General features: G+C 40.3%; 1 protein-coding gene across 51 annotated transcripts in view; it reads right to left on the bottom strand.

Moving 5' to 3' along the window:
* The window catches only part of TTLL5 (tubulin tyrosine ligase like 5), a 295,793-nt gene that overhangs the window by 243,052 nt on the left and 33,547 nt on the right, over window positions 1-19,194 (bottom strand). For all 51 annotated transcript variants that reach the window (XM_063715226.1, XM_063715251.1, XM_063715254.1 and 48 more), the window contains 3 exon segments: window positions 13,753-13,835; window positions 5,955-6,024; window positions 5,310-5,394 (listed from right to left, as the gene is read on the bottom strand). In XM_063715226.1, coding sequence (XP_063571296.1) covers window positions 5,310-5,394; window positions 5,955-6,024; window positions 13,753-13,835 — 238 coding nt within the window.

Below are 19,194 nucleotides of genomic sequence, written 5' to 3'. Positions count from 1 at the left end.
TCAAGATTTAGGAAAGTTCTCATGACAGACCTTTAAGGCCTTGACCTTTAAGCTAACAAAAGGTGGGGGAGTTCCTACTTTCTTTGCTAAATTTGAAACCGTAGGTACTATTTTGCAGCCTATTGATGAATATACAACTATTTGCCGTCCCCTCCCCCTTTTTTAACCACACTGAAAACAAATACGAATTGTTTTGGACAATATCTTTATTTTGACAATAAATTTTTAAACCATAAGTTACATTTCCTTTTCGCTTTCTAATGTTTCTCACTGAGAATCAAGATAATGGTAATAATTTGTCTAAAAGTCTGGATGTCTGTGTGGAGAAAAGATTTCAATATTTGGCATATGGTAGGGACTTGGCAAACATTAACCGAAACTGCACTGGAGTTGTTGCTCCAAGATCTTTACCAATATGGAACCAAAACAAGAAGGAAAGCAGAGAGTTAGTGGGATCTTTTAAACTCCCTTCCCTTATTCAAAAACTAGTTTGTTCTTCTAAGAATATGACCCCACATGTTCTTTTTTTTTTTTCTGTCCTGCTGTTTTCTTAAAAACTTTTTTTTGATACCAATATCTTCTTATGGTCAGAGTCACAGGCATTCTAGATGTAGAAGCTTAACATTCTCTTTGGTAGTTATATTTTCTGACAAACATTCACTACAAATGTACAAAGAAAAGAGAAGACCAGCCTCGAGGAGCCCCTCGCTGTGGCACGAGTTATCCTTCAACAGGTGTAGGCATTTTGAGCCAGAGAGGCCTGGACGATGAAGAGACAGCACCTCAGGCAGCCTTGCCAGGAGCCACTGGGTTTCATCCTGGCCTGACCCAGAAAAATCTTATGGAAGAGAACAAGAGGCCCAAGAGCTCTCTGATCTGCTGTCAACCAGCTGCAGCCGGGAGACTGCCAAAGCACTGCAGCGACTAGGCAGCGCCCTACAGAGCCGTCTGGGAGGGGATTACCAGCCTGATCCCTTGTCTTTAGAGCCAGAAATGACTCAAACTTCACAAACAGCAAGGGCCTGCCAGGGAGGGTGACAATGAGCACTGGAAAGGGTTTTCTCCCCCTTGTTGGTGTCTCTTCCCCCTACTTGCTGCTGTGGCAGATTCTGGACAGCGTGCAGCCTGTGAGGTAATCTGAATTCCTTGGCAACTAGCAAGTACCTGAATTCTTTCAAAACCACAGGAATCCAGCAGAGAAAAGGTAAATATCCCTGCGGAGCCAGTGTTAATTAGCAAGGAAGGCTACTGAAGAAGGAACTGGGGGTGGGGAGAAAGGGAAAGGCACTACAAATGTTTTGGGGTCTTTTCTGAATTTCCACTGAATAATACAGCTGAGGCAGAAAAAAGGCTGTTCCAACCGGGACCTTCCCAGAATCCTCTCTTCCCACCTCCACCGCATGGGTGGAACTCAGCTCCATGGATGGGTACTCGCATGCCCCCCAAGTTGCTAGAGCTGCCTATCTTTGGGTCTCTGGCAACATATTTCGTTTTCAACTCCATTTTGTTTTAATTTTTTTGAACTTTTTATTTTGCCTGTTTCAGTGAAAATCTGGCTATTAGCTTCATCTCAGAAAAGGCTCTGTCAACTCATCTAAACCCAACACTGGATCCACCTAAAGCTGTAAAATCCAGGACAAAATCTTTTTGGATTCCACCCCTGACAGGAAAAAGAATCTGCACCATTTTGGCAGAGCATAGCACCCCTCTGTGGAAACTGAGTGTCCCCTGGTGGTGCAAAACAGCAACATGCAAGTAAAATTCAAAAGCATAGGGGACCTCTTGAGGGCTACTGTGAGAATCACAAAAAGCTGCACCCAAATACCAGGGGGACAATTGCAACACTTCTTGAATACCATACCCACACATAAGAAAACAGTGAGAGCTCTCCCACTTCTTTTGTTAATAAAACAATAAGGACAACTGAAAACACTCATCTATACAGAAACTAGGGTTTTCGCAAATTTAATCTTGTGTAAAAAATTTTACACAAAATAACATATCACAAAACTGTCTTATGAAATGAACTTAATCTTTCTGTCGCCTAGCATTAATTTGAGGTCTAAAACAGAAGTGATAGAGTGTAAGGGAATTCATTTCTAAAGAAGGAAATGAATTGTATTTGCCTCCTGTTCCATCTCTTTAGGAAGGATTATGGTTTTTCTTGTTGAGCCTCAATGTAACCCAATAATCTTATCCCAAACTGATTATCTTCAGTTATGTCTACATAAAATACATGTGGCCCAAGATAACTAAAAGCTGCAGATCTGGAGATGCTACAGACTATCGACATAGTTAAACAGACTCTGAGGGTTACAACAAAGCAAGTGAATGTCAAGATACATAATGAGTGAAGACACAAGAACTTAGGCACATTGAAATTACTGCACGGAACAATGTGCCCTCACAGGACTCCCGCAAACAGCGCATCATATTGCCATGGGTCATGCTTTTGTAAAGCTTTGATAAAGCTTTTATATTCACCTACACTTTCAGGTAAACCCAACCAAAGCCCTGAAAATTCATGTGGCTTTCTGGTTCTACTTGGTCTGAGTTTTTTAAAAGCTGTTTTTCTAATTATTCTGAGAAAAAACATCCATTGTGTGTATGTGTGTGTGTGTGTGTGTGTGTGTGTGTATACAAATTTTTTTGTTTCTGCTGGAAGCAAAAGGGTTATACTTAATTCAGTAGATTCTGACTTCCAATACACAACCAGTAGCCAAAGCACTTGCATATTTGTAGTAAATTCTATAATAAACATTGGTACTGTTGTTCTCATGTTGTGCTCTGAACCAGGAAGGTCTTAAAATTATGCCAAACTTTACCCATAGAGAGGGCTGTTAATATTGTAGGTGAAAATATCTTTGGAATATTAAGCAAAACATATTGGTGTGATGTCCTTGAGAAACAGTGAAGCACAACCTCCATCTCTTTTCTCTATTCCCAAAGTCCAATTTTGGCAGGACATAATCAGGTTCTAAAACTTGACACAGGAGAGAAGTTAAGGTGAGGATGAGCAGAGGAAGGAGAATGATGAAACTCATAACACGAAAGAGAGAAAGCTCAGAAGTCTCAAATTATAAAGCTGAAAATCCTCAGCACCTTGCATATCTGAGAAGTCAGGAGTGTATTTTACCATCATTTTGTTCTAAATAATATAGGGAATAGGCTTTTTTTTTTTGCTTTTTTTTTTTTTTTAATGAGATGGGGTCTCGCAATGTTGACCAAGCTGGTCTTGAACTCCTGGCCTCAGGCAATCCTCCTGTCTCAGCCTCCCAAAGTGCTAGGATTACAGGTGTGAGCCACCACGCCTGGCCAGGAATAGGCTTTTATACCTAATTTTGTATAGTGATACTTCAAAGCATGAGAGCACATGTGTCTACAAACATTATCGACAATTTCTTTCCTATAAAAACCTGATTAGAGCTAGTAGTCAGCTCATGTTCAGATGCCTGGTCCAGCCCTTTATCTAATAACTGCGAGATGTTTCAGTTCTTTCCTTTCTCAATTTTCAAGGAAGAGGCCAGAACTAGGGAGTTTTGGTAGTCTCCAATGTTCCCAGGGCTCAAACTCAAAATCTCAGTTAAGAATATGACAGGACTTATAAATGCTGTCACTGCCATCTAGAGGCGAATGGAACACAGAGCTCCACCAGCGAGAAGGTTTGGTTAGTCTGCTTTCACTGATTTCAAGTCATAGGATACATTTGAAAAAAATTAAGTCTCTAAAATCATTAAAAGACCATTCTAAAATAATAGTCAGAGTACAATAATATTTGTCAAAGCACCTGTACATAAATAGGTAGCCTTCTTTTATCCATGGTATTTCCCATCTTCCAATTGCATTTTCTAAAATACAGAAACATACACAGACCAGGCTTTTTTAGCTTGTCGTGACCACTCACAGATGCAAATCACCTCCTGAACTGCTATGCTTTATAACAAGCTTGTCCAACCTGAGGCCCACAGGCTGCATACAGCCCAGGACAGCTTTGAATGTGGCCCAACACAAATTTATAAACTTTCTTAAAATATTATGAGTTTTTTGCAATTTTTTTTAAGCTCATCTGCTATTGCTAGTATATTTTATGTGTGGCCCAAGACAATTCTTCTTCCAATGTGGCCCAGGGAAGCCAAAAGATTGGACACCCCTGCTCTGTATCAAAGGCACTATGCATAAAAAGAACTTCAGGGCAAACTAGTTGGCTAATACAAAAATTTAGTTTTGTTGGGGGGAAGAACACAGCATAGTAGTCACATACTTATTTTAAACAATTTAAAGGGTTTATGAGAACAATTACCTATAAAATTCTATGGCTATAGGAAAAAAAACTTCAAAATATAACAACTTGAACTTAATCTCATAAGTCACATTACCTTAAAACTTAGAAAGCACCTCAACAGGCCAGGTGTGGTGGCTCACACCTGTAGTCCCAGCACTTTGGGAGGCTGAGGCGGGCGGATCACAAGGTCAGGAGATCGAGACCATCCTGGCTAACACGGTGAAACCTCATCTCTACTAAAAATACAAAAAATTAGCCAGGAATGGTGGGGGGCACCTGTAGTCCCAGCTACTCAGAAGGCTGAGGCAGGAGAATGGCGTGAACCCAGGAGGTGGAGCTTGCAGTGAGCCGAGGTCACGCCATCTCAAAAACAAACAAAAAAAAGCACCTTAACAAAAAGAGAACAATGTATGTACAACCACTGTAAAGTAACTTGCATGTTAAGGAAAAAAAAAAAAAAAAAACCTCAATTAATACCTTCTAAATACGAGAGGGCATGAAATTGTCTGAGCCCTGAGCTCTGGAGTCAGATCCATGAGGTCAAATCCCCATTCCACTTCTCCCACCTCTAAATCTGTTTCCTCAACTGCAAAAATGCATCAACTAAAAGGTTGTTGCAAGGATGAAAATAAATGCCTGGCATATAATAGGCAAATAAAGGCAGGATTTTATTTTTCTTTCTACATCTATCCTGAAGAACAATGGCAAATTATCTTAATATCCTAGGAGCTTCATAACAATTGTCACTGCAGGAAAATACCATATGATCCTGGATCAGTGCTGGGGAAAATGTTTATGCACCTTATGTGTGGACATGCAGTGAGACTACAGACAAATAAGCCTAATTTCTGAAGTTCTTTTTAGGCATACTGGCTTTGATGTTATAGAGCACAGCAGCTGAGGAGGTGGATTGCATCTGTAAGCAGTAATGACAAGTGAAAACAGCATGATCTGATTTAATAAACTTGTTAATGGGTCAACTCTTAATATACCCACCCAACCCCTTCACCCCCAAACAGCTTCTTACCTAGCCAATCCTTCTTCATAGAGATAGATGACAAGAGGATCATAGGAAGTCACGAGCACATAGAGGCGCACGTCAAACTTGAAATCTAAAAAAAAAAAGTTTGTATTCACAAAAAAAAACTAAGTTCATTTGTTTCCTGTTACAGAATAAACAACGAAATCAAGAAACATGAAAAAAAGAACATTCCTCCTCTCCACATGAAACACACACTGCTCACACACCTTAACTTTGGAGGATAACTAATAATTATACTATATAATTGTACCGTATACATATTATGTATATAGTACATAATAAAAACAGTATAATGTATATACATTAATATAACTGTAATGTATATACATTAATATAACTGTAATGTATATATAATGCATACGTGTATGTCATTTTCATATATATTAATTACTGCACAATTTTCATACATATATTACTATATAACCTATAAAGCACTTTCTCTTATATTGTCTCATTTCACCTTCAAATAAATCCCGTGAGATAGGTAAGGAATCTGCTGCCTTTCTGGAGCCACACATGTCAAGAATTTCACAACAGTACAATAAAGACTTACTAGAGAAGGCTATGAAAAGCTTAAAAAGTTTAGCAAAAATCTGGCCCAATTTGGTCAAGGGCCTAATCACAACTCACCATCTATGAGCAGGGGGTTGTTAATGTAACGGGAGACCAGAATGTTCTCTTCCAGGGAAATCTGGTTTGGCTATTGAGTAAAGAGAAAGAATGAAAGAGTAGAAATACACAGGAATCCTAATTTACAATAAGGGAGCAAAGTTCTTAACCTTTAAAGAAATGGTAAGGTGGAAAACTAAAATTCTGGTTAAAGTTTCCTCCAAGGTACCCATATATTAAGTTGGCCATATAATATCACTTCTGTAACACTATAGGCATCCAATTACGATGCAGGAAAAATAAATTTACACAGTACCTCTCACATAATAAATAAAAAATAAATAAATAAGCCTAATAGCCTTAAAGATGTATATACATGATATTAAATAGTTACATGCCAAGAAAATAAGAGCCACTTTAAAAATAAATGAAAACTTGCTTTCTCCCTAAAGTATAATGGAAATTTAAAAATACTGCTACTATTCTCAAATGAAGGCTTTCATTAACATGTTTAGAGAATTTACAGATCCACAATGGATCCTAGCATTTCCTCTGTAAAATGAGATAGGGTGTTTAATTGATTCACTTAAGGGTATTTGCTAAGCAACTGTATGCAAAGAGTAAATAAGATCTTTAAAAGATTTCTTCAATGAAAAACAGTTTATACAATAAATAGAAAAGTACTGTGGACACTGCACATGGCACTGGGGATACCATGATGAACATAACATATATAATCTCTGCCTGGCAGATTTAAGATTCAGTAAATCCCTATCCCTGAAAAGTTTAATATTTAGGTAAAGGAACAGCAAAATATAGAATTTAAAAGAACACAAAGCAGCATTTCTATAAATACAAAATGCCAGGTTACAAAGTTAAAGTGCAGACCAATCAGGTGGGACCAGTCAGGGAAGACTTGTCCCAGAAGAGTACATGCAGAAATGAGTGGTGAAGGCTGGGAAGCACATGGTGGAGAAGAAAGGAGCCCATCAAGGGAAGATGGCATGCACCAAGCCCAGTAGAAAGGAGGGTGGGCCGATTCACAGACCTGGGGCTAAAAGACTGAATTGGGAAATTATGAAAGACATGGTTAAACAATGAGGAGGGAGGTACCCCACTGGCAAAAGGATTTGAACCCCTGGCAAAGGGAGTTTATATTTAGCATGGTGGGAAGCAGGAAATTATTGTGGATTCCAGATTAAGAAAACAGCAAGATTAAAATATCAGGGAGAAAAAAAAAAAAAAAACCTTCACATGTGATTAGATAAAGCTGGAAGTCACCACAATCCATGTAGGACAAAAGGGCTCCAAAAGGGAAGTGGTAGTGATAAGAATTAGGTTGATAATAGCTACAGTAAAAGCAACAGAACTAACCATCAACATTTGCAGAAACAAAATTTAACAAATGTACTAAACACGTGGATGTGCCAAGTGCTGTTCTAAGTCTGTTCACAGGATTATTTCATTTAATCCTCACCCAACCCCATGAGGCAGGTATATCACCATCCACATTTTACAGATTAAAAAAGAATCAGAGTGGGTTAGGGACCTGCTCAAAGTCACGGAACTAATAAACAATAGAGCAGCAACGGAATCCAGGGAGTCTTCCTCACAGGCTTCGCTTTTAGGCATTATTCTTACCTCTTCCCAATATTCTGCTCTCAAATTTAATTGTCCCCCAAATTCAAAAGTTTGTCTTTATAATAATGCATTTCCTACCCTCAGTACTACTGTTTTTCATATGACAATTTGTGACCTATAACATTATACACAACCACTATGAGCAGCTCTGAAGTCAGAATGAGATTCCTCTCTCATTTCCCACTGCTGCTATCTCAGTCAGAACACAGCTTTCACAACACATCTCTAGGCATCATAGGAACACAATGACATCATTACTGATTCATCCCTAATGAACTTCATCATCCACACCATTTCCTGACTCCCTTACATTTCTTGATCAGCTTCTCATAAGTACTATCTCCATTTTGAATCTGCTCAATGAGAATTGATGCAATCACTGTACAGCTGCAGGCTATGTTGTAAACGTAAAATCAAACAATTGCAGCTCTCTTCCTACTAAGTAGAACCTACAGGCTACAATAAATATCTTTTCTCCACAGCAGAGAATATGCTGATAGTGGTCATCATTCCATGACACATCTAATGCCCATGCCCATTTCCTCTCCTCCCTTGCTCACCATACACATTTATCCTTTGAGTTACACGTAACATAAACCCTTACAATATTTGGGTAACTTTACTATGTGTTCTATTGTCTTTATCCCTCACTTCTATCCGCATTGGGAATTAAACTGTAGACTCCCAGAAGAAAAGAAAGGTCTGGGTATAGTTTCTTTGCACAGCGTTACAGACTGAAGAGCAACTAAGAAAAACTTTTTGATATCTTCAAGCCTGTTTCCTTTCATCAGTCCCCAGTTAACTCATTTCAAATTATTCCAATTCAAAGCTCAAACTGCCTCCCAAAGAATGCTGAAGTAGGAATCTGAATTGTTGGGAAAGTTGGAAACACATCTTTCTTTTCTAAGACAGCATCTCATTTCTTCGCCCAGGCTGGAGTCCAATGGTGTTATTGCAGCTCACTGCAACCTCCACTTCCCAGGTTCAAGCAACTGTCCTGCCTCAGCCTCCCCAGTAGTTGGGATTACAGACACATACCACCATACCCAGCTAATTTTTGTATTTTTAGTAGAGACGGGGTTTCACCATGTTGGCCAGGCTCCTGGCCTCAAGTGATAGGCCCACCTCGGCCTCCCAAAGTGCTGGGATTACAGGCATGAGCCACTGCGCCTGGCTGGAAACATATCTTTCTAAATGGACCTTAAGGTTAAAGCTCACGTTATCTGTTAAGTCATTGTAAAGGAGAATGGTATAGTGGTTAAGAGTGTCTATGCTGGAATCATCTGGACCTGAGTTACAACCTTGACTCTACCACTTACTAAGGAAATAATAACTACCTCATAGGGTTCATATATGGATTAAGTGAGATTATGTTTAGAAAGGACAGTGGTAGGCTCAATAAACATTAGTTATTATTACTGCAAACTTAACAGAATATATGTGGTTCTAATTACAAAGTCCCACAGCTCAACAGCATTCATCACTACCTGCCGCATGCCATTCTACTCAGAGTACTGAGTGGTACTATTATGAAAATTAGGAGATACATAATAATTAGGAGAATTTCTCAAAAGCTTTTAAGGAGTGACAACACAGTAGGCACTCCCGAAATACTTGTTGAGCAATGAGAAAAACAAAGGGAACCTAAGATAAAAACATATAAACAAACAGAAACAAGAGAGTGCAGAATTATATTCACAAATATAGGAGGGACTAGAGTGACCTAACACTCTCCTAACATGTGAAAGTCTCAGAGAATCAATACTGTATTTCCCATGGATCATGTGTGAGACAAGAATGACTAAACTTGACTTCCATAATCAAATTCATATCTTAATCAGAATACACCCATTCTTTCCCCTCCTTGATTTGAATATACTAAATTGGGAAAATATGGCATTTAGTCATGGTTACTGAAGGAGTGGAGCAAACACAGCTTTGTTCCTTTATGCTGTATTTCTAAAGAGCACATCCTTATGAGACCACGTTAGCCAACCAAGATGCTTCCATCTGTGGTCCACACTTCTCTTTTCAGTGTTACATAAAAGTGATGCTTTTGCTATCCTTTATCTCGTTCTCATAATGGTAAAAGTTGCTATTTGCAGAGAGTTTCCAAAAGGTTATAACTACTATAGGGAAGTTTTAGTAAGTGGCCCTCTCATTCCAGTGGGAAGAGAGGGGAAGATATTTTCATTTGGCCCTCACACCAACTCCATTCCCACTGCCTAAATCCCTCACTCACTCACATTAGTTCTGCTCCCAGACCCTCCGCCTCAGCATTCCCTCTCCTCACCCTCCTGCTTAAATCTAAAAGGAAAGCAGGCAGCAGCCTTGGAAAGAGTTACTTCATCCAGTTGGCTAATGGGTCACATATTCCATGGGAAAGGCTCCAGGCATGGAAAAGAGGGGATGGTTATGCCTTTTGTGTAAGGAGAGAGAAGAGTATTAACAACGTGGTTTGCAGGTCTGGGTAAAAGGTGGTAAAATTCCAGTTTTAGGGTAAAACAGGCATATTTTCCCATTATGTCCGCATGTTGCCAGCTCCCCTCATGCCTCCTGGCATCTTCCCAGGCTTCTGTCTGGCACTTCTACTAAATAGCAAAAAGAATCAGACTCATTCCAAAGCTTCACAAAGAGGGAGGGGGAAGGCAAAAGGTCCTGCCAAGTACTTTGATCTATGCAGGGGGTCTCAAGGGATTCAGCCCAGGGAGAGGTGGGAGGGAGAAAAAGACTCTTACATAGCCTGCCAAACACATTCTCTAAAGACATGTCACCCCGCTGAGATTCGGCATCCAGGGAAGAGTTAGGGTGCAGGGTTCTCGGCTCCACCAAGGAAAGTTTAACTTTTCTATCCTTTATGATGCTAGCTTTAAAATAACAAATCACTAGGGCAAAAGAGCATTCCAAAAGAAAAAAGTCCCAGATGAACTGGGAATAGATCCTATTCTTTTTGACTCATATCTAAGAAAATAAAAAGCAAACTTGTACCATAGCTGACTTTCAATAGCAATTCCATTTGGCAACTAAAACCTAAACCCAAACTAGTGCCGTCTATGAGATTCAAACAACACTGGAGCTCCTGGCACAGAGCTGAAGGAAAAGCTGTTGGAGAGGGGCCTTCAACACCAACGTCAGAGCAGAGACAAGAGGAGACAGAGCCAAGGCATATGACCATGGCCTTATGTCACAGGAGACTCAGGGTAAAAGGCCTCCAGAGTGGCCTAGGCCAGGTAACAGAAGTTGCAGCCAATGCCTGGGGCTGTAGTAGTTGCTCTATCAAAACCAGATCCTATATTTCTTTGGCATGAAGGGTCTGGCCATCATTGTTTACAGTACTGTTTTGAGTCCAGACCGAATTTAAGGACTTTCCAATGTGAAAGATCCCTCAGAAAGTTAGTTTCTACACATATGGCAAACAGCTCAATGTGAAAAGACAAGTGGGGAATTTAAGATAGGGTTCTGGTCCCACATACAATATATCTACCTACCCCTGCCCTTCCAGAGTTCCAGTGGAAGGACAGAAAGAATATTTTCAAAAGAATGAAATGATATCAAAGCTAGGAAAAAGTAAAAGAAGCCAGAAAAGTCCAAAAGAGATAAGAGTGATCTTCCCAAGGAGGCTCCTGCAAATTTCCAAGCTTGTAGTCAACAAACATGAAGATCAGGGATCAGCCAAGGAACTAGAATCAGATAATTAACAAACAGCATTTGGAACAGTGAAGCCAGGAGATGTGTGGGTGCAGAAATCTGATAGAGTAGAACTTGAGGCTACCTTATCCCCAGTACACACAAAAAGGAAAAGAAAGGTAGCTCTGCCCAAGAGGGAAATCACCAAAATCTTCCTCTACATTCACAATATGGCCCACTCTATTTTGGCAGGGTGGAAGGGGAGTGCTTCTCACCATGTCCACCTAAAGTAAAGCCTGAGAGTCGACATGTTTTGCCCTTACACAAAATTCACAGTCAGCCTCTTCCAGGGAGAAGATATTAGGAAAACAGTCCTACACAACCACAGTAGAAACCCAGACCAGCTGCCAGTTTCATTCAGTCTAGTCTTTTGTTCATAAATATGGTCCAACACGTAAGGATCATCAAAACTGAGAAAATCCAATAGCAGGGGAAAAGACAATCCCAATAAAATTCAAGGACAGAAGAGAACTTTACAAAAATTTCCACTGGTATCCTCAGAAGGACAGGCAGGCAAACTGCATCCATTATGCAACAAAAGGTTGTTATTTGTAAATAAAAATAAAGCAAATCAGAATATGAGTTTCTGGAAATCAACCTATGATACCCAATATAAAAATATAGTAGATGAATGAATAATAAAATGGATAAACCTCAACCTGTGATCTAGAAGATGGGAAAAGAATTAAAAATGAGAGAAAAGTTAACATGAAGGAAAGATCCAGAATGCCTCAAAAAAGAGTTCTAACAGCGGAGACAAATAAGAAGATAACTTTCCTTAAAGAAAAACACCAGTTTCCAGACTGAAAGTGCCTGCCAAATATCCAGGAGGAAGAATAAAAAACAGGTCCAGGCTTAAATCCTGGTTAAATTTCAGAATCCCAAAGTCTGTCACCAGCAGCAGCAAATCCATATGGGTGGGTCTGCAGCAACTCACTCATTGCCTCCTTGCAGGAAAGAATTGTCTGAGGGGCATAAGGCAGAGTGAGAGACAAAGGCAAGTTTTAGAGCAGGAGTGAACATTTGTTGAAAAGTTTTAGAGCAGAAATGAAAGGAAGTAAAGTACACATGGGAGACGGCCAAGCAGACAACTTGAGAGATCCAAGTGCCTGTTTGACCTTAGACTTGGGGTTTTATATGTTGGCATGCTTCCAGGGTTTTGTATCTCTCCTCCCTTGATTTTTCCATGGGGTAAGCTGTCTGCATGTGCAGCGGCCTGCCAGCACTTGAGAGGGGCCTCATACACAGTGTGTTGGCTGCAGCTGTGCACCTGCTCATTTGAAGTGTTTTTGCCTTACCAGTCGAGTGTTCCTAGAGGAAGGTCATATACCAGTTAAACTTCATCATTTTGCTTCTTAGGGGACACGGTTGAGCCTACTCGCCCAACTCCTGAGATCTTACTGGGAAATGGCTGATCACCAGCTTCAGGTGTTTTCTATTTGTTGGGAGCCTGCCTTTCCTTGGCATCTGCTGCTACCAATTATTATTTTAGAGAGACCAGTTTAACAACTGCCTGACCATCACCTGATGATCACCTGACACTCCTTGGTGGTAGCGGGGGGCCCTCTCATGCCCAGCTCATGTCTGCCTAGCTACCTATCCTAACATTTCCCCCTTCAGGAGTCCAAGAGTTTGTTTCCACTGAGTTTAAATGTTTTACTCAACTTATAGATAAAATAAAGAAACTGAATCATAGTTACTGAAGAGACTCTGTTATTAATGTTTAAAACATAAACATAAAAACTAATCAAACAAATGTGCAAGGGAGGGTGGGACATGATGTAAATGCAATAAATGCCAAACTGGGAATTAACAAATACAATGTAATGTCAATGAAAGAAATATAAATCAACGAAAGTTACTAACTACTATTACAAGTCCAGGGAGTGAGACCAGTAGGGATTTTATTTACCACGTATATGTATTCAATTTAAGACACCTTTTAATGAGAATTTTGCAAAGAACCAAGATATTGCTAGCTTTTGAAAAAACAGGAGAAATGAGAGGAAGAAGGGCAGAAAGAGGAAAGGAAAGAGGAAGGAAGGAGGAGAAAGGAGAAGCAGTAGCAGTAGCGAGGATGCCATACCAAATTAAGGTTCACTTGTTTGATAACCTTGAGAACAGAACCCACAGTTCTGCTCACAACAGACACTAAACACATATGCTATCAATTAATACTTGGTATGTAGGAATTAACATCACAATATGCTAAAAGTAGAAAAGGTACCTCTTTTCTACTGAAACAACAGGTTGCCCTCCCCCAAAATCTGATCAAGTGTCTTTTTAGCCATGGAGTAACTGCTGGTGCAGAAGATTCCTGCCAGTAAGGCAAACAAGTCAAGTTATACCTACCCTTAACTCACTTCTGAATGCAGATTTAAGAAGAGCACACTTGCTCTTAATGAAATGGAACTATATTAGTAACCAATACAAAGGGTGAAGGAGGAAAGAACAAGTGAGGAAAGAGGTTTGCCATCTGCTGCATACTTACATTGTTGATCAGGTAGACGCCCCGCCCCCTAGAAGATGCCACTGGTTTTACTATCCAAGGTCCCCGGTCCTTCGAATATGAATCTGCTCAAAATATTGGGAGATAAAAAAGAGAGGAAACAAAGAAAAAGAATGAACTTGAGTTTATTATATCAACTTTCAAAAAGGGTTATCTACTCAGGAAACCCAAAAATCTTACAAATTTCTAAGTGTTGGGCAGTAACTAAAATTACCTGTATTTTTGGACTTGCCTTAAAAATAAAAATAGAGCGAGGGAAGGAGGGAGGAGAAAAGAGGACAGCAAAATCACTCCCATAGTAATTTCTTCCACCATTTCCCCTCTTTCTTTTCTTTTCTTTTTTTTTTTTTTTTTTAAGGCAGGGTCTTTGCTCTGTTGACCAGGCTGGAGTGCAGTGGTGCTTCCATAGCTTATTGCAGCCTCAATCTCTGGTGCTCAAACAGTCCTCCCACCTCAGCCTCCTGAGTTGATGGGACTACAGGCATGGGCCACCATGCCCAGCTAATTGTTTTTAACTTTTTGTAGAGACAGGGTTTCTCTATGTTGCCCAGAATGGTCTTGAACTCCTGACCTCAAGCAATCCTCCCACCTCAGCCTCCCAAAGCGCCAGAATTACAGGCATAAGCCACCATGCCCAGCCTCCCCTCTTTCTTGAATGAAAAGATGAAAACAAAATAAGGCAAATATCTGGATGTTAGTCTATTACTGTCACAAAGAATCATCATGAATCTTTGAAATGCTTATGTCTGTTAACTAAAGGACCTCAGGCAAACAGTGTCCAATGTAAGCCAAAATCTAGTGCTTATAATACAGCTACTTTCCTTAAATATTTCCACGAGCTTATAAAAAAAAAATTCACTGTAAATCAAGCAATGTACCAGTGGAGGGGAAGGACAATCATTTACAAGTGATTAAAAGGTGCCATTTGTCCTGTTCCTTTCCCAGGTTCAGCTTTACACTTTAAATCCCTTTGGAGCATGAAAAGAGAAAGCAGACAACTGACACTAAGCCTCCCAGAGGCTTGCAAGTGGTCTGAGGAAAAGCAGCTCTGTCTTCCACTTAGGGAGTGTCAGAAGTCAGGGGAGAGAAGCAGGCTAGAGCTCTCAGTGCTGCTGATTCTCACATCCCAGACTGGAGAGAGAGCACTGGTCCCAACTGTGCCTCTTCCACTTTTGATGAAATATGTCAGATGGCAGCAGTCAGTACTGTTTCAAAGCAGAGATGGGATGAAAGGTAAAAATTGAGAGAATTTTTTGTTTTTGGTATTTTTCTTCAATGAAGGAAGAGAGAAAGGGAAGGAATAGTGTGGGGAAATAAATCAAGCAAATCCAAATGTTTCTGAGCAGATGTCACAAAGACTTCCTTTTTCCAAATTGCCTAGGTTGCTGTGCGCCAAGATATCAGTCCCAGTTTATCTAGAATACAACACCATAAACCTAAGAAAGTTCCCTATAGTTTCTGGTTGGACCTATTAAGAGGCAAGTCCTTTTCTAGGGCTCCAGTATCAGAACAAGACTTTCAGATACTGGAGTCCTGAAGTTTTGCACACTTCCCTCCACCCTGCATTTGGGCCTTCAGAAGGAGCTCTCTAGGCTCAGCTCCTTTTCCCAGATGACTTGCCAGCAACTACTTGTCTCCTTTTCTTTCCTCTCCCTCTGACATGAGCCAGTCTCTTCAAAGCCTCCCACACAAACTTGACTTTGTCAATGCCACAAACCATTTCAGCAGGAGGAAAAAAAGAGATCTTTTGTCCACTCTCCCCCATCTTCCTCTGCCTTTTCCCTTGATGCAGAATTAACAGAATTAGAAAAAATTTAATGTGCCGCACAGAATTTAAAACTCTGTGAGCAATTCTACCTCTAGAACTATAACCTCTAGTTCTACTCACACATGTGTAAAATATTGCATATATAAGATTTTCAATGCTGTGTTATAACAGCAAAATATTAATTAAATACACTACAATACATCTATATGAAGGGTTGGCAAACTATTTTTGTAAAAAGCCAGAGAATAAATATTTTAGGCTTTGCAGGCCATGCAGTTTCTGTGGCAGTTACCTAACTCTGCAATTGTAGCTTGAAAGTAGCCATAAACAATATGTAAGCAAAGGGGTGTGGCTGTTTACATAAAATTTTATGTATGAACACTGAATTTCATATGATTTCTACATGCCACAAAATTTTATTCTTCTTTTGATTTCTTTCCAACCATTTAAAAATGGTCCTTAGCTTGTGGGACACACAAAAACTGGCAGAAGACCAATTTCACTCAAGGGATATAGTTTGCAAACATCTAATCTACACAATGGAATATTAAGCAGACACACAAAACAAGAATATTATTAATGAACTGATATGGAACGATCTTGAAGATAGCCTGTTAAATGAAAAAAACAGAAAGTGCAGGGCAATGTATGTTATATACGCCCATCTGTTCATATACACACACGTTATTTGCTAGTAAATGCAAAGAATATCTCTAGAGGGTATGTAAAAAACTAGTAACACTGATCATCTCTGGGGAGGAAAATGGGATGACTGAGGAACAAGAGGAGAAAAGAGTCTTTTCACTGATGACTGTTTTGGAATTTCTTTTGTACCATGGGAATATATTACCTTTCAAAAAACATAATTTATAAGTCCTGCTATAGAAGACATATTTATAGTTATATATGACAAAAAAGTAAATTTCCATAAAGTGAGGCCACTGAATATATGTATGTGTATTCAGTTTATATATTTTTTTCACTTTGCCATTTTCCCCAGATACTGAGCAGACTGAACAGAATGCCTGAGCAAGAGGCTATTAATATTAAAACAAAACAAAAAATAACAAAACTTTCCAAATGTCACTCATTCAATACCTCTAAGTATCTAATCTGTGTCCATCAGTTTGCTAGGTGTGGGGCGCACAGTATTAAAAAATACAGTCTTTTCCATCATGAAGATTAGACTAGCCGAAAAAACAGACATTGAACAAGTAATTACAGGCAATGAGAGTTATAAAAAGGAAGTACAAAGTTCTACAGAAATGTCTAAGAAAACGACCAGGCTAGTTATTAACAGGCTCACTCACACCTGTAATCCCAGCGCTTTGGGAGACTGGGGAAGGAGGATCCCTTGAGGCCAGGAGTTCGAGACCAGGCTGGCCAACATACTGAGACTGTCTCTATGGAAAATAAAAAAATTAGCCAGGCATGGTGGTGTGTGGCTGTAGTCCTAGCTGCTTCTAAGGCTGAGGTGGGCAGATTACTTGAGCCTAGGAATTTGAGGTTACAGTGAGCTATGATTACCACAGCCTGGGTGAGAGAACAAGACCCTGGGGAGGGAGGGGAGGAGAGGAGAGGGGAAGGGAAGGAAGGAGAGGGGAGGGAAGGGGGAAAGGTAGCAAGGGGGGAAGGTATGGGAGGGAAGTGGGGGAGGGAAGTCGGGGAGGGGAGAGGAGGGCAGGGCAGGGCAGGGAAGGGAAGGGGTCAAAGCTGTCTGGAGACAGTGCCCTCTACTTTGTGAACTAGGCTTATCAGAAGTTAATGCTTCTGGCTATTGGGGGAACCACCACCAATATTTCAACATAGGTTCTTTTCTATTTCCCTAAGTGTCGGCCGGTCTGAGAAATAAAGGGAAAGAGTACAAAAGCGAGAAATTTTAAAGCTGGGTGTCCAGGGCAGACATCACATGTTGGCAGGTTCCATGATGCCCCCTGAGCCGCAAAACCAGCAAGTTTTTATTAGTGATTTTTAAAGGGGAGGGAGTGTACGAATAGGGTGTGGGTCACAGAGATCACATGCTTCCCAAGGCAATAAAATATCACAAGGCAAATGGGGGCAGGGTGAGATCACAGGACCGGGCAAAATTAAAATTGCTAATGAAGTTTCATGTCCCACTGGGCACGCATTGTCACTGATAACGTCTTATCAGAAGACAGGGTTTGAGAGCAGACAACCAGTCTGACTAAAATTTACTAGGCAGGAAATTTCCTCATCCTAATAGGCCTGGGAGCGCTACGGGAGACCAGGGCTTATTTCATCCCTTATCTGCAACCATGTAAGACAGACATTCCTAGAGTGGCCATTCTAGAGACCTCCCCCTAAGAATGCATTCTCTTTTTCAGGGCTGTTCCTTGTTGAGAAAAAGAATTCAGTGATATTTCTCCTATTCACTTTTGTAAGAAGAGAAATATGGCTCTGTTCCGCCTGGCTCTCAGGCACTCAGACCTAATGGTTATCTCCCTTGTTCCATGAACATCACTGTTATCCTGTTCTTTTTTTCAAGGTGCCCAGATTTCATATTGTTTAAACACATGCTTTACAAACAATTTGTGCAGTTAACGCAATTATCACAGGGTCCTGAGGCAACATACGTCCTCAGCTTATGAAGATGATGGGATTAAGAGATTAAAGTAAAGACAGGCATAGGAAATCACAAGAGTATTGATTAGGGAAGTGATAAATGTCCATAAAATCTTCACAATTTATGTTCAGAGATTGCAGTAAAGATAGGCGTAAGAAATTATAAAAGTATTAATTTGGGGAACTAATAAACGTCCATGAAATCTTCACAATTTACATTACTCTGCCATGGCTTCAGCCAGTCCCTCTGTTCGGGGTCCCTGACTTCCCACAACATCTGGCTGGGCGCAGTGGCTTATGCCTGTAATCCCAGCACTTTGGGAGGCTGAGGTGGGTGGATCACCTGAGGTCAGGAGTTCGAGACTACCCTGGCCAACATGGTGAAACCCCGTCTCTACTAAAAACACAAAAATTAGCGAGGCATGGTGCACATCTGTAATCCCAGCTACTCAGGAGGTTGAGGCAGAAGAATTGCTTGAACCCAGGAGGCAGAGGTTGCAGTGAGCCAAGATTGCGCCATTGCACTCCAGCCTGGGCGACAGAGTAAGACTGTCTCAAAAAAAAAGAAGTTAATGCTTCTTCTGGTGCTTCACTATGATTAAAATCCTAAATGTTCTTGAAATTCTAAATATCAAAGACTGTCTTTCATGCTAGGCTTTTCTCCTTGATTTGTGATATTTTCAGAACAAGGATTGTTCTCTTTTTCAGGTTCTAAATGTGTGGGTAGGAAGCAAGAAAAATCAGAGGCAAAGGCTGGGCAGTCTCGCTCAGGACCCTCTGCTTCAGGATGAAGATGTACTAAACAGGCTCCCCAGTTCTTTCAAGTGCTTTCCAGTTCCTACAGTGGCAGCAGGCTTGGTCTAACAGAAACAGCAATGAACCTGGAGTAGAAAGATCTGAGTTGTCATTCTGGCTTTTCAAGTATATGACTCTAGAGGTAATTTGCTTAAATCACCTAGTCTTATCCTTAAAATGAGATTTGTAAAATTTAGCCTGATTTGCTAAGATCTCTTATAATTCTAAAATTGTAATTCTACAAATTTACCCATTGCTTTGAAATCTAGTCATCTGTA

This window comes from Pongo abelii, chromosome 15 (assembly GCF_028885655.2).
Source record: "Pongo abelii isolate AG06213 chromosome 15, NHGRI_mPonAbe1-v2.0_pri, whole genome shotgun sequence".
Classification (NCBI taxonomy): Eukaryota; Metazoa; Chordata; class Mammalia; order Primates; family Hominidae; genus Pongo; species Pongo abelii.
The sequence above is the reverse complement of the archived record's forward strand: the minus strand, read 5'-3'. Positions and strand labels throughout refer to the sequence as shown.